This window comes from Hibiscus syriacus, unplaced genomic scaffold (genome assembly GCF_006381635.1).
Source record: "Hibiscus syriacus cultivar Baekdansim isolate YM2019G1 unplaced genomic scaffold, ASM638163v2 tig00110569_pilon, whole genome shotgun sequence".
NCBI lineage: Eukaryota > Viridiplantae > Streptophyta > Magnoliopsida > Malvales > Malvaceae > Hibiscus > Hibiscus syriacus.
The window spans coordinates 1,798,075-1,823,643 of record NW_024062784.1 but is presented as its reverse complement, the minus strand read 5'-3'; the positions used below and the strand labels follow the sequence as shown (position 1 = coordinate 1,823,643).

Below are 25,569 nucleotides of genomic sequence, written 5' to 3'. Positions count from 1 at the left end.
TTATCATTTTTGTATATCATTTCACCAAAAGCATATACATTATATATATTGTATTTATGTTATCTCTTTGATTAGCCCATGGTACACTTGTGAGAACTATAAATATGTGAGTCTATAAAGGTTGTGCACTAATGCTGTCACCACAGCTCGTATAATTGCACCGAAGTGCCACGTAGAATTGCACCGTAGTGCCCTATAATAATGTCCATAAGGACCACATATCATTCCTTAAGAATCATATACATATACTAGGGATCAAGTATGTGTCTTACAAGACTTCACACATGCTCCACAGAATATATATATATCCCGAAGGACCGCGTAGAATTGCACCGTAGTGCCATATAATAATGTCCATAAGGACCACATATCATTCCTTAAGAATCATATACATATACTAAGGACCAAGTATGTGCCTCAAAGACCTCATAAATGTTCCAAAGAATACACATATGTCCCGAAGGACCGCGTAGACCCTCGACTCTTGGCATGCCAACTATACCCCTAGCTCTCATGACACATAACATGGGCATTATCATTTATTTCATTTCAAATATTCACATAAACATGTAATTCACTTTCACATATCACATATCACATAGCTTCTTTTCATATTATCACATAGTCGCATAGTTCACTTACACGTAGATCATTTCCATATAATTCACATATCACATATATCATGTTCTTGTATTCATATAACATATAATCACATAGATTACTTTCACATCATATAATTCATAGTTATGATTTCATATATTTACCTAATTACAAAGCTAATTCACATATACATGTTTTCATATAATTTCTATCATTTCTCACCCAATCACATTTATTCATGTAAACATACTTATCATATCTTGTTCATATATGATCATATACTTCATATAACATATAGAAACACCTAGAACACTTTCACATAGCTTATATCGTATTTCTAAATATATATCATTTAATAGTATTTTTATTTAGGTAATAATTTAATCTATTTACTTAATTCAATTTCATAATTTCATTATAATCTTTTCATATAGCTCCATAGATATTTAGCATATAACTTATCTTGCATATTCGTATCGTCCCTTTATATTCAAGTTTCCTAATTGATATACTATTCCCATTTCATTCTATAATTCAATCTTATTTAGTTCCCTTAACTCTCTTTAAATCAAAAAGCTCTATTACACTAATTCCCATAATGGATCATACCACTATGTACTTGTCCAACTCATGTTTACCTAGTTCATATCACTTCTCATGAACTCGCTCTCATCATCTTTTCCTATTCTTACATATTTTATCTCATAAACATGTATTCACATAGCCTTATATTTCATTATCATATTACTTATATTTGTTCTCCTATGACTCTTTATAAACATCTATTTTCATTTCCCTACATCTCTTGACTTATCTTCTATATTCATACAATTTCATAACTTATTTTATATTCTCTCATTAACACTTAACCGTATTTTTACATAAATCACATAGCACATACAAAATAAAACATATCAATTCATATAATCAAACATACATACACTTCATATCGTTAACATACTTATAATCAAGACTTAATGAGCTATTACTATAAGAATAGACTTATCACAAGTCCAATTTCCATATAATCTTATACAATAAGATGCACTCACATGGGCCTCGTTGTTTTGAATCAATCCTAATCCTTAGTTTGTTCCGGAACAAGCTTTCATTCTATATCTACATAATAATACATTAATACTTATCAGTATACTGATTAATATATTCGAAACTATCACTCCTTAGGCTCAGAGAAAAGCCAATTTCATCTTTTAATGAAGGTATGCATCGATGCACTACTGATGCATCGGTGCATAAAATGCATTCGATGTTGTATTATTACTGGGATGCATCGATGCATGCCTTATGCATCGATGCACTAATTGCATTCGATGTTTTTATTTTAAAAGAGTGCATCAATGCACTACCTGTGCATCGATACACCTTCAAACAATTTCTGGGTTTTAACCTTGATGCATCGATGCACTATGAATGTGCATCGATGCACTCTGCCCAGAATCCTCTTTTATGCCCGAAAATCCACTCTTTTCAGCTTAATACTTCATATATCATCCCCTTTCTTTTTTTTTAACTTACATACTCATATTCAAACTCATTCCTATTCATTAATCACCTCTTTAACATCAAAATCCTATTCTCCATATGTAATTCAAGAATTACACTAAATTTTCAACATGTTTCAAATTCAATTCTATTGCTTCTAGCTTCTTAATTTTACCCTTGACAAGTCAAATCCATCTTTAGAACTTCAAAAACCTTTCTATAACAAAATTTCATTTCTACACCCTTCATATCATTTCCTTTCTAATTCTCTATTATTGATGTTTAAAGCTTATATAAGCTTTCCTTAAGCTTATATAATACTCCAAGAATCAAACTCAACTTATAAATCCAAGAATTAAACAGCTGAAATTAAACTCACCTTTAAATGAGGCTTACGGGGAGAAGAAGAAGCTGGAGAAGAAGACTCTGGATAATTCTCTCCTTTCCCACGTGGTTTCCTTAAAAAGAGAAAATAAAATCTTCTCTTAGAAAAGACCATAATACCCTTGTTACTTTCCAGTTTTACTATTAAATCCATGAACTTTTAACTTATTTTGAAATCAAGCACATAGTTTTCAAAATTTGTAATTTAGTCACTGACCCTGAATTTCGGGATGTTACAGTATCAGTACATATTGAATGTGTACCGATGCACATTGCCTATAAATTGTATTTTAAGCCCGAAAATTCATCATTTTCAGCTTAAATTCTTCATGTTTCATTTCCTTTTCTATTTTTAACTCAAGTACATATACTTAAACTAATTTCTACTCATTCAATACATCCTTAACCTCAAAATTCCATCTTTCATATGAAAATCAAGAATCATACCAAATTTTCAAGATGCTCTAAATCCAATTCTATCACTTCATATCTCTTAATTAAGTTGATGACAAGTCAAATTTAGTTTCAAATTCAATTTATCAACTCTTTTCCATAAATTCACTTAAAAACTCATTCTCTTTAATCTTTCATAACTTCTTCATCTTTTGATTTTAAGACAACTTAAGTTTTCCTTAAGCTTAAGTATCACCTAAGGATCAAAACCCATACTTAAAATCAACAAACAATCAAGTAATCAGAAAACTTACCTTTGTTCCCTTGGGTTCACGGTGGAGAAGAAGAAAGCAAGAAGAAGAAGATGAAAGAATTGTGTGGAAACTTATTTCCTCAAAATGGATTCCACGTGTTCCCCTTATCTTATAAGGGAAATAAAAATCTTTCATGTCAAATGACCATTTTGCCTTTTAGTTCTTTTAATAATTACTAACAACCTTTCAGAAAATATTTTCAAATAAGTCATCGAACTATTCAATTATTCTACTTTAATCACCAAATTCTGAATTTTTATAATTTAGTCATCAACCCGATATTGAGGATGTTACATATTATGTTTATAAAAAAACCTAAGTTTTCTTATATTATAAAACAACCCCAAAATACTAAATCATAACCTTAATCCGCCACAGAAGCCTTCTCTGGCCACCACCACCATCGCTGACGTAGTACTTGACATCATCCTAGTTATATGTCGTCGTAGTTGTCACCGATTCACCGTCGAAATCGCGTGGGATCACGATTTTCATCCTAAGGTTTGTGAGATTTAAAATGTCGATTTGTGGTCGATTGTTCATCAACCTGTCACGATTTCATAGGGGTTATGGTCGTCGGGGGAAGGGGAGGCCGAGTGGAGCTTCTTCGACGGTAAAGGGAGGCGATCGACATGGGTTTAGGGGTTGAAATAAAAGTTGTCAAATTTTAAGGGTTATTTTAAAATTTATGTATTAACACATGTCACTTAACGGGAAAAACTAACAGCATTGATGACTTGGGCACCTAAAAGGATAACGTTTGTAATGTTAGGCTCCCGGATGGACAAAAAAACCGTAGGCACTTATTTAGCACAAAAGGATAGTTTGGGCACTTATTTGGCAATTAAGCCTTATAACTACATAAATACGTAGCGCAAGGGCGAGCATTAGCGTACTCTTTACTTATCGCTTCTCTCTCAGCTCGTTGACGCGGTCTCCCTCGGTGCTCTCTCGCGGCTTCCTCCCCTACGGGTAAAATTCTAGGGTTTCTCTTCTAAGTTTCGACTTTTAATTTATTGTTTGCTTCAAGTAATCATCGATTAAAGGTCTTTTCTCTGATCTGTTGCTTCTTTTGCTTTCTTAATTGATATGGGGATCTTGATATTGAAAGCATTGTTCATATTTTACAGCAAATGTCTTTTGAGCTCAGTTGGGAACAGCCGATTCTTTGTTCTGATTTTCGATTTATGAACCGTGGGAGACTGAGGTATTTTTCTCAAAAGATTTCTTTTAGGCATTGGACCTGGCCTAGATTCTACGCGTCAGGTTTTATTTGACCCCTTTTCTCGTTTGGATTCTTTAATTTGGCTCTGCTGATTTTGTTCAGAGTGGAGTCGCAGTCTTTTTAATTCACTTTCTATTGAGTATTTTTGAATTTTTTTTATGGGTAAAAACACATTGGCGCCGGGGTTTCGATTTCACCCCACCGATGTGGAACTGATTATGTATTATCTGAAGCGGAAAATATTGGGCAAGAAGCTTTCTGTCAATCCTATTGCTGAAGTTGATATTTACAAGTATGCACCATGGGATTTGCCTGATATGTCGTGTTTAAAGACCGGTGACCTTAAATGGCATTTCTGTTGCCCTATCGCAAAGAAATATAATAGAGGGGATAGGGTGAGTAGAGTTACTGTATATGGCTACTGGAAAGCCACGGGAAAGGATAGGTTTGTGAAGTACAATAGCGAAGTTGTTGGGATGATAAAAACCTTGGTTTTTCATCAAGGTAAAGCCCCGTACGGTGAGCGAATGGATTGGGTGATGCACGAGTACAGACTTGTAGACAAAAAACTGGCTGACAGAGGGATTGTTCAAGATTCATACATGCTTTATGTTCTCTTCAAGAAAGATGGTATGGGCCCAAGAAATGGTGCTCAATATGGAGCACCATTTAAGGAAGAGGACTGGGATGACGATGATGATGATGAGGCAAATTTTCCTGGCATTGGTTCCCTTTGCAGTACGTCCATAGTAGCTGTTGCTAGTGGCTCAAGCGGCCCTGAGAGCCTATGTGTTGCACCAACTGTTGATTCAAGTGGGGTTTACACACTGCCATTGGTTGGTCATACTAATGACTATGTTAATTGTACCCCTGTCATTGATGCTGATGCTTATACTTCCCCTACATGCGTGGATACTCCTGAAGCTCCCACGGTTGTCGTCACTGACTCCGTTCCTGCACCGTTGGAGGCTCCTCAACTTGCTCTAGTTCCTCAAGATCAAGAACTCAACGATAACAACGTTATATTTATGCTAGAGGCCTTCACTGAAGATGATGATCAAATGACTGGTAATTTTACCAATTCATTTGTTGAGGCTCCTAAAGTCTATGAGGAAGATGATATTATATCCATGTTGGCAGCTTTCACTGAAGTCGACGATTCAAATAATTGGCGCCTTTGATTAAAGACGTCATGAAACCCCTTCCTTTTCATTGAATTTGGTAAAACTCCTTTTCGTTGAACTTGGTAAAACTTTACCCGTTTGTAGGAATAATTACGACTTCTTTGTTTATCAGTTTCGTGGCAAGTGTTTGGTTTGAAATAGAAGTATGTAGACTTAAATTTGAGATACTTTGCTTCTGTCTGATTTATCATCTTATGTTCTCTCTGTAATAGAATCTTGAGTTTAAACATGCAATGTTTGGTTGTCTGTACCTGATATATGATCCTCATAGGATGTTTCAAACGAGTGCTTGAATTTCATTTGTGAAATTGATATTTCCAGCAATTGTATGTCTTTGGCAGTTGGTCCTATTAGTAAGATTTGAACTGAATCATTAGATGGCAAGTAGAAGCAACAATAAAGTTGCTGTTATTCTGTTGATCTCAGACCATATATTTAGCTCCTTTTCCTCTTCGTTGTATTGTCCTATTTGAATAGAATAGAATGTTGTGTTCATGGAAAAATTGTTAGATGGACTTGGCTCTCCACGTGTGGTCCCAAGCTAATAACATTTGTCCGTCTCATTTTTCTCAAGGTGAATCTTTACCTTTTTCCTACGTGTAAATAAGGAATGAGTATTTATTTTGAAGTTATTTTAAAATTGATGGATATAATTCACTGGGACTATAGATGACATAGGTCTGATTCATGAAATAACTTATCACGTTCTTGTGTTATTAAATCCGACAAATCAAGGCATAATAGACACAGGTTTGGTCCATGAATATAATCATCATTGTACCATTATCCATGGTATAAAATTTGAATTGTCCTCTGATATAGAATGAAGGAGATAACCAAACAAGCATGTGATATCTCTGTTCATAGCACTGATGAGAGCGATGATTTCTTCAAATGGATTGTAAGCATGTGGTAAAACAAGGAAAGGTAATGTTTTAAATAGGCCTGTAAATGAACAGAACGTTCAGCGAACCGTTCATGAACCGTGCGGCGGGAAGTTCGTTTATGTGCGTTTATTTATTAAATGAACGAACATGAACAAGATTTTGCGTTCATTTAATTAAATAAACGAACATGAACAAATGGTTCGTTCGTTCATTTACGTTCGTGAACGTTCGATTATATGTTCGTTCATTTATGTTCATTTATGTTCGTTCATTTATGTTCGAACATAGGACAAGTTGAATATGTTACGAAGATTATTGAAGTTGTTTGGATTTCAAGAAGATTGTTTTGTTGAACAAATTAACTTTAAGACTTTATTATGTTCATATAGTTTATTTATGATTTATGTATGTTTTTGTCGTATTCGAACAAATTAACTCTAAAGTTGCAGGTTATATTAATGAATTTTAAATTGTTATTCTTGTTGTTTACTTTTTTTTACATTCGTTTGTTGTGTTCGAATAAGTTTTTTTGTGTGTTTATGTTGTTCGTTTATGTTCGTTTATTGTGTTCGTTTATGTTCGTTCGTTCGTGTTCGTTTATGTTCGTTTATTTATTAAATAAACGAACATGAACAAGTTATATTTCTTAATGAACGAATATGAACAAAGAAAATTTTGTTCGTTTATGTTCGTGTTCGTTTATGTTCGTTTATTTATTAAATGAACGAACATGAACATATATCTGTTCGTGTGCGTTCGATTCGGTTCATTTGCAGGCCTAGTTTTAAAAGTTAACTAGTGTAATATCAGTTTCCATTTGAAGCTTGAATGGAGGCGATAATAAGAGAAGCTTGAATCTAATTGAATTTTTTTTAACTCATTTAATTGAAAATTTTAGAGAAATAATAGAGTAAAAATGATTTATTTAAAAAATTTGAAATAATAAGATTGACGTAACAAAATAATTAAGGATGGATTGGGAAATTAGTGAAATATTAAAAACTGATCTTGTTATTAATTTTAAAAAATATCTTGTTTCATTTTCTAGCCTTATTGGCCTACTGTCTTGTCAAGTCTTTTATTAATGCTATATATATATATATATATATATATATATATATATATATACCATTAAAAATTCGATCTAGTTTATGTAATAACAATACATTTAATTTAATAAAAAAAAACAAGACATTTAATTCAAATCTTTTAACATTTAAATTTGAAACATACGTAACATGTACCTTCGTTATCATTCTCTCTCTTTTGTTGCTCACTATATTCCAAGATTACAATCCGTCACGGTTCGGATTCAAAAATATTTTTGAGTATGGTACACATATATTAGATGTTGACATTTTTTATATAAGATAAATATAAATAAAATTTTAAAGTGAATACTAATAATAAAATAAATAAAAAAAATTAAATTTAATTCGTGTACACTATGCTTCCACTGCTTACCATGTCCTCGAGATTTGGTGAAACAAACTTCTTAGCGTTGTATTGAGTAAGCCCATGGAATGAATTTTTTCTCTTAAAAATTAAGTAAATACAAAATTATAATATTTTAAAAGCGTGACATTAAATTATTAATAAAAAAATTTAAAGGTTTGGTGGATGTTGAAAAGGCAAAGCATGCATCTCTAGTGGTATTGTAAGCAATGCTGAGAAAAAGGTGGACAGAGACGCAGTTAATGCTTAGCTTTTCGTTTTAATTTCTGAATATAAAAGGTTTTTCAAATTAACAAAATAAAAATAAAATATCAAGCATTCAGATCAAGACAGTTGTTTTGGATAGAGATTGCAATTAAATCGTGTAGGGTCCTATGATCTCATCTATCATCCCTTCTATTTATATATATTATTCACTTTTATATTTTTTTTTAATAATTGTATTTACCTATATCTTATGTGTTTAATTTTGAGTATATTAAAATATAAATTAATCACATAAGAGTATTGTTATGATGTCAATAAAAATAGGTGTAAATTGTTTCATGGCTTTAGAAAAAATGTTTTTAATTTTGTTAGACTTGACATTCCAATTATATAATTTGAAGAAAATATTGTGTCTTTCTCACTCTCTTAAACATCTTCCGATTATATTATAGCAAACATTTTAAATCAAAAAATAATTTCTGCCACACTCTAAAATGAATCAATATTTTATTGGGTAAACTATGCGTTTAATACTTAAACTATCAAGTTTTGGTTCGTTTTAGTTCTTAAACTTTTATTTTTTTTAAAAATTATCATAATGTTTAGTTTTCATTTCATTTTAGTACTCAATCGTTAAAAACTTAAGCATTTAATACCTAAACTATCATTGTTGACCCATTTTAATACATAAACTTTGAAGAAAAAACTTAATGTTAAATTTTGAACAGGATACTAAAATAAAACGAAAACTAAAATTTTCAAATACTATACTAAAATGAAGCAAAACTAAACTTTAGGTATAGTTTTGAAAAAATTAAAAGTTTAGATACTGAAACATACTAAAACTAATAATTTAAATACTAAACGTATAATTTACCTAATTTTTTCGACATTATCTAAGGGGTTTTACGTAGGGGCAGCGGGGGTGGTGGGAAGGCGATGAAGTCTATCTTGTTAAATACATTAATGCCCATTTATTCCTTTTGGAAAAGAATCGGGTAAGCCACTTTGCAATTTATCCTTCATTTTCTGCTCTGCACCTCAAATATGTTTGAATTTTTCATGGCTACCATGGCTTCCGTATGCCTTTTGATATTTAATAAATTAATTAATACAGAATTCCACTCCTTATATTCAATAATCGACAAATTTTCACTTTCCATCACATGAAAAAAATCTTCCTTGAAGAGTTGAAGCTTTCAACGGTGAATTAATTACGAATTAAAAATCAGGGCGGCTCGGCCGTGGCAAGACGTGGACGGCCAACGGGTCCAACTCAGGCGGGCTTTCCACGGCCCAGAGTTTTGGTGACGGCGATGACACATCGATTACTATAATCTGCCCATCACCGCAAATAACGCATAATCTTCCGCTAGCGGCGGTCATTTGGCGTGCTCCTCTCAGACTTTCCGTCTCCATTATCACCTCCCAATTATCGCTTTCTTGGTTATACCTTGTGAGTACTCCTTTGCTTTCGTCTACGGCGTATAGAACTTCCTCGTCCATGTCGGCGACGGGTCCTTTCCAACCGGCCACCATCCCTGCCGGCATCTCTTCCCATCTGTCATTATCGACGTCGTAAAGACTCCCTTGTTTAGCCACGTTCACTATACAAAGCTTCCGACGCCAACCCACGGCGTCGATGGCGTCTCTGCTGAATCTCCCGTCTTTCAGCTGCTTCATCTTCTTCCATTTGAAATCATCAATTTTGTCCCCCTCCTCCTCCAAGTCCCACTTCTCCAAAGACTTCGCCACTTCGCTGGAGAAGTTAGACCCAATCCCACTGGCAACGTAAACGGCCGGACCCGACGCCCCCGACGCACACCAACGGCGGGGCGTCTCCATTGGGGGACCCAAACTCCACGTCCGAAACAGCGGCGAGAATACGAGCGGCCGGGAGAGGGCCGGAACAAAATTGGGGGCGGTTGCGGCCAAAAGAACGAGATTGCCGGCGACTGAAATGGATTGAACGGGGAGGTTTCGGGATATGAAAGAAGGGTGGTGAACGAGGAAATTGAGAGGGTTAATGGGCGGAGGAGTTGACTCCCACTTGGACGAAATGGGATCGAAGCTCAAGAGCTGGATTTCTTCATTCGATGACGAGAAGAAGAGAGTGTAGAGAGAAGGGAAAGGAGGGAACAAAGGGGAGTAGATTAAGCGACGCCATGAACGGCAAACGGAGTAAAGCAAAGAAGGGTGAACGCGCGTGAGGCAGAGCTCCGCCACGTGGTCCGGCAGGCCTGGTATTAGAGGCTGTTCTTGGCGGCGTTGGTCGTTGTGCTGTGTCGGTTTTCGACGTTTCCTGGGGTTGAGGGATTTGCTGCCCATTAACGAAGGTAAGGTTTGGAAAAGAAAAGTAGATTGGAGACAGATTTGAGAGCTTAAAAAGGATTTTCTTTCCTAAGGGTAAAATGCATCATAGGTCACTGAACTATGCTAATAATCTTTAAACTTTTAAATGCTATAAAATATTTTTAAATTTATCAAACTATTGTAAAATTGTCACTATGAGATTGTAATAATTTGACAAAATTAATGATTATTTTATAATTTTTAAAAGTTCAATGACAAAACAATCATAAGCATCGTTGAGTAAACTCCAGTGCACTTTTCTCATTTCTAAAGGGAAAAACAATAAGATAACAATTGTTAGTTGCGATTGGTGGCGAAATAAGAGATTTGTCGATTTAATGATTATTTTATAACTTCCAAAAATTTAATAACCAAAACACTTATTTGAAGATAGTCAAGGAGCTCTGGTATACTTTACACATTTTCTAAAGGAGAAACATTAAGATGACAGTTGGGATTGGTGGTGAAGTAGGAGATTTGTCAATTTGTCGTTTTATTAATATTCATTCATGAACCTTCCATAAATTACAAAAGTTGGAGTTTGGCCGTATTAGGGATGGGCATGGTCGGGTTTCGCCGATCCAACCCGACCCGATCCAAAAATTTTACATATTCATCCACCCGACCCGAAAAATATATAACCTCCACCAACCTAAATTGAACCTGACTTTTTGAGATAAAATCCGAACTCAATCCGGTCCGATCCGAAATAATAATAAAAATATTATTTTCAATAAAAATAATGATTTAATTGAAAAATATATAGAGAGAGGTATTACTATAATTATTCCTAAATATATAATGTAACTTTATATTTTTCCGGTCATGTATTTTTCCCTAAAACCAAATCCGACCGACCAAAACCCAAATTTAAAAAAAACCCGACTCTAGGCCGTATGGACCTTTTCAATTTTAATATTTAGGATAAAGTACATAAATAGTCCCTAATCATAGGTATTATTTTATTAAGTTTTCGACTATTAAAAGTTACAAAATGATCACTCGATTGTTATTATATTCCAAACTCGTCATTTTCCGTTAAAAAATTGCGGTTATCTAAGTTGAACGTTAGCATGATGGATGAGATATGATAGTCGTTTGAGATTATATAATAAGGTTTTATCATATTATAGCCAATAGGTTAACATTTAGCTCAGAATCCTGTCAATTTTTTAACGAAAAATGACGAGTTTGGAACATAATTAATAGTTAGATGACAATTTGTAACTTTAATAGTCGATGGAATCAACAAAGCAATACTCTATAGTCAGAGGATCGTTTTATAACTTTTAATAGTCAATGGACTTAATAAATAAGTATCCTATAGTCGGAGGACCATTTGTATACTTTACCTTATTTTTATTGATAATTAAATGATTAATATTATTTTGGTACCGAACATTCATATTTATGTGCAATATGCTATTTAACTTTTTTTATTATTTATAATTATGTTTTTAGTAAAAATAAGGTACAAGTAGGTTTGCTTTTGTTCAATAATGCAATTTGGTATATATATATGTGGTAATTTTAAGGCCCAACTTTTAAATGTATAAAACAAACTACCTCTCTCACTAAACTAATTAGAATTAAGTACATGTAATTTAAAAGAATGTTAGGTACCTAACTGCAACTAAAAAATTAAGTACCACATTGTACATTGCCACCAAAGTTCAGTATTAAAAATTATATTTACCTTTATTTAAGTGGCAAAATGCTACACATTCTTATTAGAATCAAAATATAATCGATACAAAAATCAACTCGATATTTATCACATCAAATCATAATCGATATGGGTCACTCTATTTCTTATTCTAAGTAATCAGTTATGTATTATAGAAATTTGAGTAGCAAGTTTTAGAAAGGGGGGTTTGGACTAGGGATGGGCATGAATAAGGTCGGGTTAGGTTGAATTTTGAACATAATCAATCTTACTTGAAATAATATATTTATTAAAAAATATTATTTATATTCAATAAAAATAAGAATTTAATTAAAAATAATAATATATAAGAAATATTATTATAATTATTCTTAAATATATATGATAAAATTATAATTTTTGTATTGAGTGAGATTGGATATTTTTAATCCCAAATCCGAACTCGATCCAATCCAAATATAACTTTTAAAAAATCCAATTTGAACCAATTGAATCGAAACCATCAAATTCGGTCATCCATCTATTTTAACTTCCTTAGCTTGGAAACTTGACAACATCAATTACAAAGGAAAAAGGGAAAGTTTTACGCTTCTGATTCACTCCAGGGACCGTGAAGATATCAAATGAAAACCATCTACTGAGTAAGGAAAACATACTCAACTATATAAATGACACGATTGATTAAATTAGTGTTATGAATCATACTGACATTGTAAAATTCTGCTATATATATTTGTAAATTAATGTTGTATATTTTTAAATAATTAAATAATATTATTTGAGAGGCTTGTAAAATTTTATAAAAATATAATTCCATCGATTGATTTAGTGTGGAGTGATCATAAAGTATATACGTTCAGAATATTTGTTGATCTTGACAACGCACACACCTTAACTGTTCAAACCCGTAATCTCTAAGGAGAATAACATTATATTTTACTACTGACGTCGCTTGATGAGTTCAAATAAGATAATGTATTATAATTATAATATTATAAATAAAATAAATTGAATTATAAAAATAATTTTAATAATACAATTTTATATTATTTAATCTTAATTAAAAAAATTAAATATCAATAATCATATTAAAAAACATAAGGAAATCGACCATAGTTATTGGCCCAATATGGAGTGGATCCAGCCGAGACATACAATGGACCCTTTGTTGCGATTCTCCTAAATGACCTTTTTGGCATCCAAGCCCGAGGCGGGTGTTGTTGTGCTGGGCCTTATGGTCACTGCATGCTTGGTATCGGCCGGGCTCGGTCCCTAGCCATTATAGAAGCTATCAAAATGGTACTTGTACGAACTTAACGTCTGGAAAATGGTTTGGGTTTGGGGAGTGTCGTTGTTTATCGCCGATGTTTACTATGATTGACTGTGAATTGCAGGGGGTATGTTGGAGCAAAACCTGGATGGACAAGAGTTAGCTCTCCTTACTACATGTCGAATGAGGAGTTCGAATACATTGTAGCTGCACTGGAGTTTCTAGCCATATATGGGCAACGGTTCCTTGTACCTTTTTGACATCAGAACAGGCAACTGGACGTTCAAGAACAAGGCACTCGAGGAGAACCCAGATGATGGCATTCATGTCCTTGATTTGGCTAGTGCTTTTCAGGCAATAAACACGGATCGCGTGAGAGACAAAACTGATGCCAAAAAGAACGGTGATTTTCTTCCATCGTTCATAAGTATGCGTCGTATTTGGAAAGCGCTAACGGATTGCCGCTCTCCTTCCAAAGCTTCCATCTCAACGGAAGTTGAAAGGCGATTTAGATGTTGAACTGCTCCCTTCAGGGTCTAACCTAACCATACCATAAATAATTGATTCAGTTTTAAAATCATATTTTGTTACAATAAGATGGCAGAAGGTTTTAGTTGCATACTCCCATAACTAAGAGGATACAAGAAAAGGAGATTTTCCATTTGGATCATTCACAAAATTCATTAGAATTCTACAGCTAGCAGCAATAATTCTATTTAGAATGCCTTGAAAGGTCCGGTCTGCTTTACATGCAATTCTGTGTCGTATCTCACTTCTAATAGAAGTATACAAACAACCGAGCCCGGAAAATAAAAATCCTATGATGATGGCTCAATTGCTCAACAGTTCGTAATCAGGGGAGTCTGCAGTGGTGCAAACGTTGCCATCATAGAGTGTAGTTCATGCGGAAACATCAACTCTCTAGCAGATTATGTAAGCCGAGAAGGATAAAGCCTCTTGCAACGGTTTAACAGATCTGTTCCATACCTCCCCAAAAAGAAAGATATACAGTTAAATTCAACATATAGGACTGCTTACCGCATAAACCACCACATGTGTACTGCAAAAGGAATTACAGAGAGAAGAAAAGGAACATCTCAAATCAAAATATTGCTCTCGACTAAGAAGAAAAGCGTTACCGTGACTTCAAAGGAAATGACTGGCAATCAAAAGTTGTGGCTTCTCCTTCTCTTCTTCAACCTCCGTTGAAGCTTCAGTTTTATTTCTTCAATCCTTTTATCCCAAATATTATCTATGAGCTTCCAAGTTCATCACTAACCGTTTGAGTCTGCACAAATAATTGGAAAGAAGTTTCGAAAAGAATCAGCATTGCTGTAAGAAGTCAGAAATGAAAAATATGATCAAATAAAGTCTTGCCCAACTTGCCTCCATGGGACGAGGCGCACCAAAAGTTGAAAACCCAGAATTTCCAGGTGCAAACGTAACCCTCCCAGGAAGCGTGATTCCATGGATGCCCCATCGCCCAGCATATATTAGGGCTCCATATTCATCAACTGGATTGACAGTAGGCTGTACAATGGGCGAAGCATCAACCATGCAATCACCAAAAGCAATGAGATAAATGCATCATCAAAAAATAACATTCTACCATTTAAATTGCACCTATATAGCTCAAACATACAACTCTGCTAACTAATGCTTGAAGTACATCACAACCAAATTTTCAGTCCATGCATTTAGGTTTTCCCTAAACATGTCATTCCTTGAATAGAAAACTACCTGAGATATTTGAGGTGCTCTATTGTATATATCCCAGATTTCATCTGCCTTAATCTCTCCCTTTTCAAGTAAAACGTCTGCATAATGTAAAAGATCAAATCAAGCATTTAATTGTTTTATTATACATACATAGTCCATTTGTTGCAAACTTCAAAATTTTCTCAGTATGTTTAAGATAACTGAAATAATCATGTCAAACCAAATTTTTTATCCAAACATGAGTTAGTTTAAAAAATACATTAATTAATTATATGAAAGAATTAACCTGTAATTGTCTCCACAGCCGAATGGAACTCTCTCAGCACAGATGTACATTTTTCCACAGAAAATCGCATGTATTCATCACGAAGTGCTTCGAGTTTTGCAGCAAGCTAAACATGACGAAGTTAAGTATATAAACTCATAAAAATCACCACAAAATATAAAGATTTTAACAGCTACATGCTACAAACATACATTAGGCACAAGGTCATTTTGATTTCTGTAGTATGCTTTCCCAAAAGCAGTCATCCCTGTCTGCAAAATTAAAAACTCTGCAAACCTTGAAGCTTCTAATGTAGCTTTTGCTGAGATCCAACACATGTTATCAACCCCAAACATTTCCTCCTCGATTACTCTTGCTGCAAATTTCAGCTTCCAGTCAGCCGCACTATACTTATTGTTAGATGGGAAACATAGCTACTACAGAAACCCAAAGCCATGCAAGTATTCTTTAGGGAAATTATCAAGATTATATTTGATGACATACGAGACCCGACAGGAGTAGAGGCCAAGCAAGGAATGTCAGAAAAGCAGGTTTGAGGAGGGATTATAAAATGATAAAATTAAGCTTTATTGCTCGTTAAACCAAAAATGTTTGAAGAATGAATCTTTCGTTTCAATGAGTCCATATTTATCTAATATTCACTTTGTAGGCCAGATTCCCCCCCCCCTCTTTTGACTTTACACAAGATGGAAACTGAATTTTAACTGCAAATGTACCAAATTCCGTGGAAACCAAAAAAGACAATAATAGATAAAATAACGTTCACACCCACCAGTAAAGTACTAAAAATCTCAATTATGGTAATAATGGGGAAAAGTTTTTATTACTTACGAGCACATGCACGCACTATAGAGCTTATGTAATCTGATTTTCTCATGAAAACTTTGCCCACAAATTCAGCATAGCGCATATTTGGCTGGCTACGGATGGACTTTATGTCTGTCTATAGGAGATAAACATGAAGGCTTGATTGATAACTGTGAAAACAGAAGCTATCACAGGAGCAAATGATACTAAAAATATATTAACAGGTGATATTATATTAAAGCAGTAACCTCTGTGAATGGACGATAGGGATCTGGAAAGTAGCATGCAAGAACTGCAACAGCAGCTTCTCGATATGCTAATCTCAACTTCAACTCTTCTGGAATTTCAGTACTATCTTCTTGGCCTGTTTCAAATGTGCCCTTTTGCTGGAAAGTAAAATAGTGAACAAAGTGAGAAAGTGACGATTGATGTGTTGAATCAATAACCATATATAAGGAACGCAGACTAACCCTCTTCAAAGCCTCTAGAAGTTCTTCACGTCCAATGTAATCTAGGTCTTTTCTGGCAGTCAAAATTCCAGCCTCATTCCTATCATCCCAGTTTAAGAAAACATTAGCCCTCTCTCCAGATGTAAAGCAGTATAAAGAAAAGTAACTATATGTTGCATTATGTACAAAATATTTTGAAGCTCAGCCCAGTAAAATCTTCTGTAAGCACCGCAACTTCCTCCAGGAGTGTCTCTTTCTCCTCTTCAGACCGAAAAAATTTATTTCTAGCATGGACCTGTGGGGTACAAAAAAAAACCATATAATAAAAGATACAAAGAATACAAGATTACATAAAGGTTTTTTTATTACAACCACGTTAAACAATACCTTCAATGGCCAATCTGCCATCTTTAGATGGCAATCCAACTCTTATTATCTTGTCAAACCGACCCTTTCTTAGGAGAGCAGGATCAAGAATATCCAGTCTATTTGTTGCACCTATAACCAACACCTGACAAACCAAAATTTAGGGGTTGAATCAGAAAACTCCTCTAAAAATCAAAGTGAACACATAAATTAATACCTGTGATGTAGAAACTTTAAATCCATCCATCTCAGTCAGTATCTGAAGCAGACCCTGCTCCCTTTCCGCGCCCCCTATACAGAAAAATTACATTTTCCAAAACCATGCAGAGTAAAGTCAGATAGAGATAAGAAACAATACGTGAGAATACAAGTTAGGATATTAACACAACAACAGAGCTTTATAGCCACATCTATGCTGACAATATTTTATATTAATACGGCATAACAAAAAAATCACAGGTTCAAAAGTAAATTGTGGTGATCCATTTGAATTAAGAAGCCTAGCTTGAGCTTTTAGTTGGTTGGACAGAATATGAAGGTAGAAAGATCCCATTGCAAAGTTCTATGATAATGTTACCTGTTTGTTTTATACCTAAATCAAGAAGCTAATTTCCAGGTAAGCACACAGTTATTGTGTGTGCATGCCTCTTATGTGTCTGAGCTTATTATATACTCAATCCACAACTTTTCATTGAAAGCAGAAGCAAAGGAAACCTAAACGAGTTAATGATTAATCATAACAATGCTTGATGTTTGGACCAAATTAGGCAATGCAATGAAGAGAACTGTTTAACAGAATCATATAGTGTAGAAATTATTGTGATTATAATGATTAATAAGGAGAAAAGATCTCAGTTTTGTTAACTTTAACATAATATCTTCATCACATACATGAAAAATTACCATCACTACAACTAAAAGGAATAGCCTTCTAATGTTATTAGCACTTAATGGTGCCAGTTGCTAAAGTTGAAAATAGAACACCTCTTCCAGACCCTTAAGCATTTCCCCAATAGGTAAGAGAAAGGAGATAATAAAAGTTAGCTGTCCCCCCCCCCCACACACACACAAAAAAGGTAAATTGTCTTACACCGCCGATATCAGGTCCACCGCGCTTGCTACCATAGCATCGATCTCATCAATAAAAATTATGGAAGGTGCAAATGATCTGGCATTAGCAAACAAGTCCTTGACACGTGATGCAGCAACTCCAACGAACATCTGGCAAGTCATATTGCTATGTCAGGCAGGTTTCAAGTTCCAACATATCAGATAGGTGACAATAAAAAGATTAATAATATGGATAAAGGAAAATAAAACCTAATAATATACACAGGGAAGACTAAGAGACTTTGAATATTTCAGGGACGTCAGAAAGGAAACATGAAAAAAAGGCACATTGAATTAAACAGACTAGAGGACCCACACATTTAGACAAGGCTCAAACAAATGCACATTTATGTATGACTAAAAGTTGAAATAAAGGAACAAAGAAGAGTTTTATCCAGTATCAGTGCAAAATGTATTGGACTGAAAAAATTAAGGAATGGATTCAAGTATAGAGAAAAGCTATAGACAAGCTAAATGATCAGATGACATTCAAGATTTCTCTATCTATGACCCTTTAAAGTAAATATAGCACTAGGATTTACCAGCAACCAAGAATTAAGAAGTAAACAGGCTGAAAAAGAAAGAGTAAGCAGTTTAAGGGAAAAGGCAATTAACATTTCTCTTTCAATTTTACTTGATTTAAGGCCATTTTCTAAGCATCTGAAAAATCCAAAAGATAACTCAGATAAATTGAAAGAAATGAAAGTTTTGTGAAGAAACCACCTCACCTCTACAAAATCAGTACCATTTGCTGCAAAAAATGGTAGTCCTGCTTCACCAGCAATAGCTTTGGCCAGTAGAGTTTTACCAGTCCCGGGAGGTCCATGGAGCAAAACACCTTTGGGGCAATAGATACCTTTGTTTTGGAACTCTTCATCATTTTTTAAAATCCGCACAATCTCTTGTAATTCCCTCTTTATATATTCTTGGCCAGCGAAATCATCAAAAGTAACACCAGTTCTTTCCTCTGCCGATATAAATTTTGCACTGGTTAAAGGCAGTAAAGTTAGAGCCTGATAGAATGATTTATTATTACCGACCACCCAACACCATGTTCAACACATAATCACCAAAACTCCTTCTGAACCAGTAATAAAACACTTACTAAAAGAATGGAAGCATTACTAAATATTCATGAAACAACTGAATATGAAGTGGAAACTCTACCTTCGGAGGACTAAACAATTAAAATCTTGATATTCAGAAGCCCATAACCATCATTTAAATTATAATTTAGAGTGATTACACTGCAAACATTTGTGGAGGTTATAACAATGCTTCATTACCAGGAACAATAAAGATGCATACCAAGAAACTACAGAAAAGATGGTTCAATAATGATAATAATATGCAAAAGGGCAAGTTTATTACTATAGACAGCAACAAAAAAGAAAATCAGTATTGTCAGGTTTCACTCAATCTACCAATGACTTTAACAACACAGAGCAGTTAATCAACTCAATAAACCAAACTTCTATTAGATGGCAGTGAAAAAGAAAGCAGCTAATGTGCTTCTGTCATGAAATAACGGAAACAGTAATTAATCAACAATTAACCCACCAAAAAATCATTATTTACTTACCGACTCTTGCCTAAAGATCCAAGGGCGCGGCGCTTGAGTGGTTGCCTGATTGTTTTGCTAGGAGCTCCCAGATCACAAGGTATTAGCTTTGCATAAATGGGCCTCATCATATTATCAATCCAGACATATACTGCAATTGACAAGGCAAGTCGCATAGACCATATTACTGCAGTTGCAACAGACGAGTAGACTTCTGCAGGTACTGTATCAACATTCAGGACATCAACATTCACAATTTGTTGGTGAAGCTTCTGCCAAACATCATTCCAACAATCAATAGGCATGCGGTCCACCACATGGCGCCGAAAAACTATTTCATTCTTTGAATTTCCCTCTGTTCCATCAATTTTCTTATCTTTGTAGTACGGCAAAATCACTGCAGGAAGCTCCACAGAGTTAAGGAAAAATGGAATAACAACTAGTTAGAAAGTTTGGCAATCTGCAAATGATGCAACATAGGTTTAGCTAAGCCAACCCAAGTCGATCCAGTTAAAGCTTGAGGTAAACTAAATACTGGACTCAAACCCCAAAGATAAACAAAATCTCAGTCAAGAACTATTTCATACTCAAATATGGCTCAAAAATAATAACAGTCTCAAGTCTGACCAATTTGTCTCCATCACAAACGAGTCAATCAAGTTCATGGTCAACCTCCAACCAAAATTTTGTTTCAATTATACAAGGTAAGATCACAACTATAGAAATGATTATTATATTTCACTTGGATAGCTTCAAATGGATAAACAATGACACCACATATTAAGTGACAAACAAATAGTTAAAGGTTCAATGTAAACAAGTTAACAAAACTTGGTTACCTGAAACTGTCTGACCATAATTTGAATACTCCATAAATTGGACATTGTTGGAATTAAGAAGTCCCAAAAAGTCACTGAAGTCAATTCTGTGTGAATTCTCAGGATCCCACTCTGTTCCCTTCAACTTTCCACGCAAAGTCAACAGGGCTCTGCTCCAACAGGAAGCCATGACAAGCTGTCTCTCTAACTGCAAGTCAGCCTTCCTTTCAAGCTCTTCCAGTTTATTTATTCTTTGTCTCTCTGCATCCTTTAATTTCTGGAATATTATTGAAATCAAAAAAAGTCAAAAGGCATGATAAACCCAGGATGCAAATCATTAAAAAACAGTGGTCATATTAAGAGAATAAAAGGACAATGAAATTCTACAATCCAGGGTCCTGATTCCTTAGAGTGCAAATTCCCGAAGGAAAATTGCTAATACTCTAAGCATTGATACAAGCAAGTTTTCACTATACCTTTACGACAACAAAATCCCTTGAGGAAAGAGTTATTATACTTGCAAAGTTCAAATGCCAGATGATAGCAAAAAAAAGCACCCATATCAAATCTGATATACCAGTTTTACTTTCTTTTTTCTAGTTTTAAATACACCTTTTAAAGAACAAAATCCCATGGGAAAAGGGTTATTGTACTTGCAAAGTTCAGATGATAGCATTGTATTTATAGATAGCGAAAAGAAAGCACCCATATCAACTCTGACATACAAGTTTGACTGTTTCAGTGAATCATTAAAGAACTCTTTTCAATTTCCATTTGAAGAAAATGATTCCTATAAAATTAGGAAATAACATTTTACCCATTAATTCAAAAACATAGAGCTGATGTAATACTGGCTGTTCTAAGATTAAATATAAAGTACTATCACAACAAAGGAAAAAACCTCATATACATCCACATTAATAATTTAAAACCATACAAACAGATGAATTATTCCACATATATGAAATCAATAAGCATTTCATAATCCATGAAAAACTACACAACACATTTAGATTCTCTAGTTTGCATCAAATACTATTAGAATTATGTGGCTACATGCAAGGTGCCATTTCTGCTTGCTTTTGCTCTTGCAAGTTGCAACTTTCTTTTTACTTCAACAAAGCATTACAAAAAATGCAATATCATTTTTTTTGTTACGTTTGCTACTTGCTTTTTTACTTCATTTAACACAGCTCAAAATTCAGTGCCTATGTCGTTGGATTACTACCTGCTTTCGCTTAATTGCTCCCTCAAAATATGAAAACAGAATGAAGCCTATTATTATCCCGAAAAGCAAACTTTTTAATTTCTAATCAATCAAAATTATAATAATTTTCCATTTGCATCCGAAAAACTAAAAGCAACAAACAACCAAACAGATTCCAAACTTTTTATTTCCACTTTTATTTTCTCATTGAAAATTAATATATTACTCGTAAAAAAAAGAAAAAGAAAATTGTAAACGAACCTCGAATAACTGAGTGGACTCTGCATCTTCTTCCTCGACAATGCTGGAAGCGACAACAGAGTCGGAACTCGAACAGGAAGTGGAATGATCAGAAACGGTAGTGGTGAGAATTCGGTGTTTAATAAAGCTTAACTTACGTTTGAAAGCGGTTTTACACTGAGGTTTATTGCGAGAAAAATAAGAATACGGGGATTTTTTATGAAGAATTTTAGATGACTCGCAATAAGCTGTTGGAGTGTCGATGAAAGTAATTGGTTTAGAGAGATTAAAATTCATTTCTTTTCCAAAAAAATGAAGAAGAAAAGAAAATTATGCTTCACTTTCTAGTGCGGGAAGATGCGGGAGAAAATGTTGGGACCTTTATCTTTGCTTCGTCAAAGGATGCTGTTGATCTTTTGGGTTTAGGGGAGAGGAGCAAAACGCTGCGTTCTTCACATACAATCCAACAGAGACACAGAGTTAAGAAATGGCTTAATAAACAATTTGCCCAGTAACTTGACAACTGTATTGTTAAATTGCCCCTGAATTCTTTTTCTAATCAATTTGGTCCTAGAGTTTAGACAAAGGTGAAAAAGATTTTCAATATGTTGGCACAACTATATATATAGGGGTGAGCATATGCTTGAGTCGATTTACAAAACTTTGAGTTATTAAAGTTGACAAGTTGTATTTTACAACTCGAACTTAAATTAAATTTTTTTAAGTCAAGTCGAGTTTAAGAAATTCGAGTCGAGTTATTTGAGTTTCTACACAAATTTTATTATAATTATTTATAGTATTATGACAATGATTTATTTCAATTTTTTGACTTTCTTTAACCATATAAGATATATATATATATATTCTTTTCACATTATAATGTTATTTAATATATCAAATACAATATAAAATTATAAAATATATTCATAATATTATATTTTAAAGAAATCATTTTTAGGGTAAAATATTGATGAGTATAAAGGAGTCAAGGAATTGATGGGAAGCAAGAATTTGCAAATAATTGTAATCAAAAGACTAAATTGAGTAAAATGTAAAGTTTAAGGGATTAAATAAAAAATAGAGAGTATATTTTTAGTAGAAAAGCAAAAATTGGAGTTACATAAGTATTCTATTGAGGCATATGAGCATGTGGTTCAAATTTGGTAAAAACGAGCTTGATGAACTGAAGAAATAAGGATATTATGAAAATTGAGGGACTAAATTGAAAATTAAAAAATTTAGTATCACGAATAAGAATTTAAAGTACATATGTATTCTAAGATGATTTAGGAGCATGTGGTTTAGATTTGATAAAAATGTGAAAGATAAATTGAAGGAATAATGAAATAAGAGACTAAATCGTAAAACTGTCAAAACACTTAGTCAAATTTTCGGTTTTTTGAGTAACTCGAAGTTTCAAAATATCAACTCGAACTCGAATAACGAATTGATAATTCGAGTTGACTTGAACAACTCGAAATTGAAAAAAACGATTTTAAAGTTGAATCGAATTTTGCTCACCCCTATATATATATATATATATATATATAAATTAGAATTTTAAATGTTTATGTACTGTTGTAATTAATCGTTGATTATAATGAAATTTTTATTATTTATTCATAATTTTTCTTATTTAAGATCTTCATGTAAATTTGTATTTTTATTTTTTCATAATCATTTATTTATTAGTATCATTAACGTAACTCAAAAGAGAAAAAATGAATCGAAATTTCGAACAAATAGTTCAGAACATACACATAACCCCTGGCACAGAAATACACATGGAATTATTATTCGAAAGCTCATGTTATTTTTCTTAGTTGCTTTCGGTTTCAGAGTTTCGTTCTTATTAATTTAGATTAATCTACGTCGCACATGAGTCTTCCGAAATTTTCTACATGTATAAAAATTTGAATATGAGACTATACTTAAATGATATCAAGCTACTGACCATTTCAACCGATCTCGGTCGATGAAACTCAAGTTATATAGCATATGTGTTTATTCTAAAGTTAGTGCTTTATATGTTCGAAAATTGAATTTTAATATTTATATAATCACTTCTTTTATCACTAGATAGAACCTAGATTTAGAAAAATCTTAAAATATTGGTTTAATATAATTTTAGGTGTCTAAACTATAACTTAAATTGACTTTTTAGTGTCTAAAGATTTTTTTGTTAAAGTTAGGTGTTTAACGTTTTCTCCGTTACATAGTGTCTAACGTTATATTTTTTATTTTTTTTAATAATAAAAATATTGTTTTTTAAAAGAAAAAGTTTAAAAAAATCAAACTCCAGTGTCGTTTTTCTCCCTCCCATCCCCTCACCTCCAACGACGATGAATGATCACCACCGGCTGAATTTTATTCGAAGCAGGACGAGTAGCTCAATGTTGGCGGTTGTGTAACGTACAACCAATTGTATTCGTCAAAATCGTAGGAAAAAAGAGAAGGAAAACTTAAAAAATTGATGACCCTTTGCTGCTCTTTTTACGACGATCAGAATAATTTCACAATGGGTGGGGGATTAGGGTTTGGTCGCAACGAGGATTATGATGGTATTAACGGTGACAACCATGAACTGACGGTAGAATTTTGGGGGTTTTTTAGGTGTTTTAAATTATAATATTAAACATCTTTTTAAATAATTTAAAAAAATATTCAAGTTACACGTGTTAGATAACGATCAAATTTAATGATTGTTACGATCCAGACACCTAAAAATATAACTTTGGAAATGTTAGACATCTAATTTTAGCAAAAAAATCTTTAGGTACTAAAAGTCAATTTAGGTTATAGATTGTATTAAGCCAAAGATATTTATGAAAACTTTGTTAAACTAGCATATAAAGCTAAACCTAATAGCTGAAAAAGATAACCCTAAGAGAACAGAAACGAAATTTTAAACTGAACCAAACAGTTTATTGTAGTTTGCAAACTATCACAGTCGGCATGACACACAGACTCACCAACATAAAATAACAACGACGACAACGACGACGATAACAACAACAATAGACTACACCATAACCCTCCATCCCAGCAAGAGAGACAAGAAACTTAGGTACACGACCTACAAACATAAAACAAGAACAACAACAAGAACCAACTACATTATGCCCTAGATAGACACTAACGGACGACAGTCCGAGAAGCACCCGTTTCCGCTTATTCTTTTTTTCAGCGACGACTTTCTTAATGTCATCGACGATAGCCACGGAGTCCATCGACACACCAAACAGTCCCCTCCTTGATAACCCGCAACAGTAGAGGTTCTTTTCTCCTTTCCAGTGGTGTGGGAAATCATTCTTAGCCATCCCCTCTTCATTCAGAGCGTAGTCATAGTCCTGCACACAAATATTGTTATTATCAATCGTCGAGACAATTCGAATTTCATTCCATAAAGATCGTATGAGTTTAACGAATATTGATTACATCCTTGCACATGACTAGTAATTCTGTCATAGATAAGGCACGAGATCAAAAATCGGTCATATATAAAAACGTGATAGATATTAAATCAAAAACGACAAAAGAAATAATCATATATTCACTGAAAATGC

General features: G+C 33.7%; 2 protein-coding genes and 1 pseudogene across 2 annotated transcripts; 1 reads left to right on the top strand and 2 right to left on the bottom strand.

Annotated features, from left to right (window-relative positions):
* The first annotated feature begins 4,092 nt into the window (after positions 1–4,092).
* Positions 4,093–5,885, top strand: LOC120132669 (NAC domain-containing protein 82-like). Its single transcript, XM_039149381.1, has 2 exons — positions 4,093–4,166; positions 4,325–5,885. The coding sequence occupies exon 2, from the start codon at positions 4,578–4,580 to the stop codon at positions 5,598–5,600; it is 1,023 nt and encodes a 340-aa protein (XP_039005312.1). The 5' UTR covers positions 4,093–4,166; positions 4,325–4,577; the 3' UTR covers positions 5,601–5,885.
* A 3,375-nt stretch (positions 5,886–9,260) lies between these two features.
* On the bottom strand, positions 9,261–10,513 carry LOC120132700 (F-box/kelch-repeat protein SKIP25-like). The gene has a single exon (XM_039149398.1). It carries the CDS (start codon positions 10,478–10,480, stop codon positions 9,374–9,376), a length of 1,107 nt encoding a protein of 368 aa, XP_039005329.1. The 5' UTR covers positions 10,481–10,513; the 3' UTR covers positions 9,261–9,373.
* A 4,058-nt stretch (positions 10,514–14,571) lies between these two features.
* Positions 14,572–22,416, bottom strand: LOC120132470 (annotated as a pseudogene).
* Positions 22,417–25,569: the final 3,153 nt, after the last annotated feature.

What these genes read in the sequence shown, in the direction of transcription:
- LOC120132700 (XM_039149398.1), bottom strand. Translation starts at nt 10,480, where the DNA reads ATGGGCAGCAAATCCCTCAACCCCAGGAAACGTCGAAAACCGACACAG.
- LOC120132669 (XM_039149381.1), top strand. Translation starts at nt 4,578, where the DNA reads ATGGGTAAAAACACATTGGCGCCGGGGTTTCGATTTCACCCCACCGAT.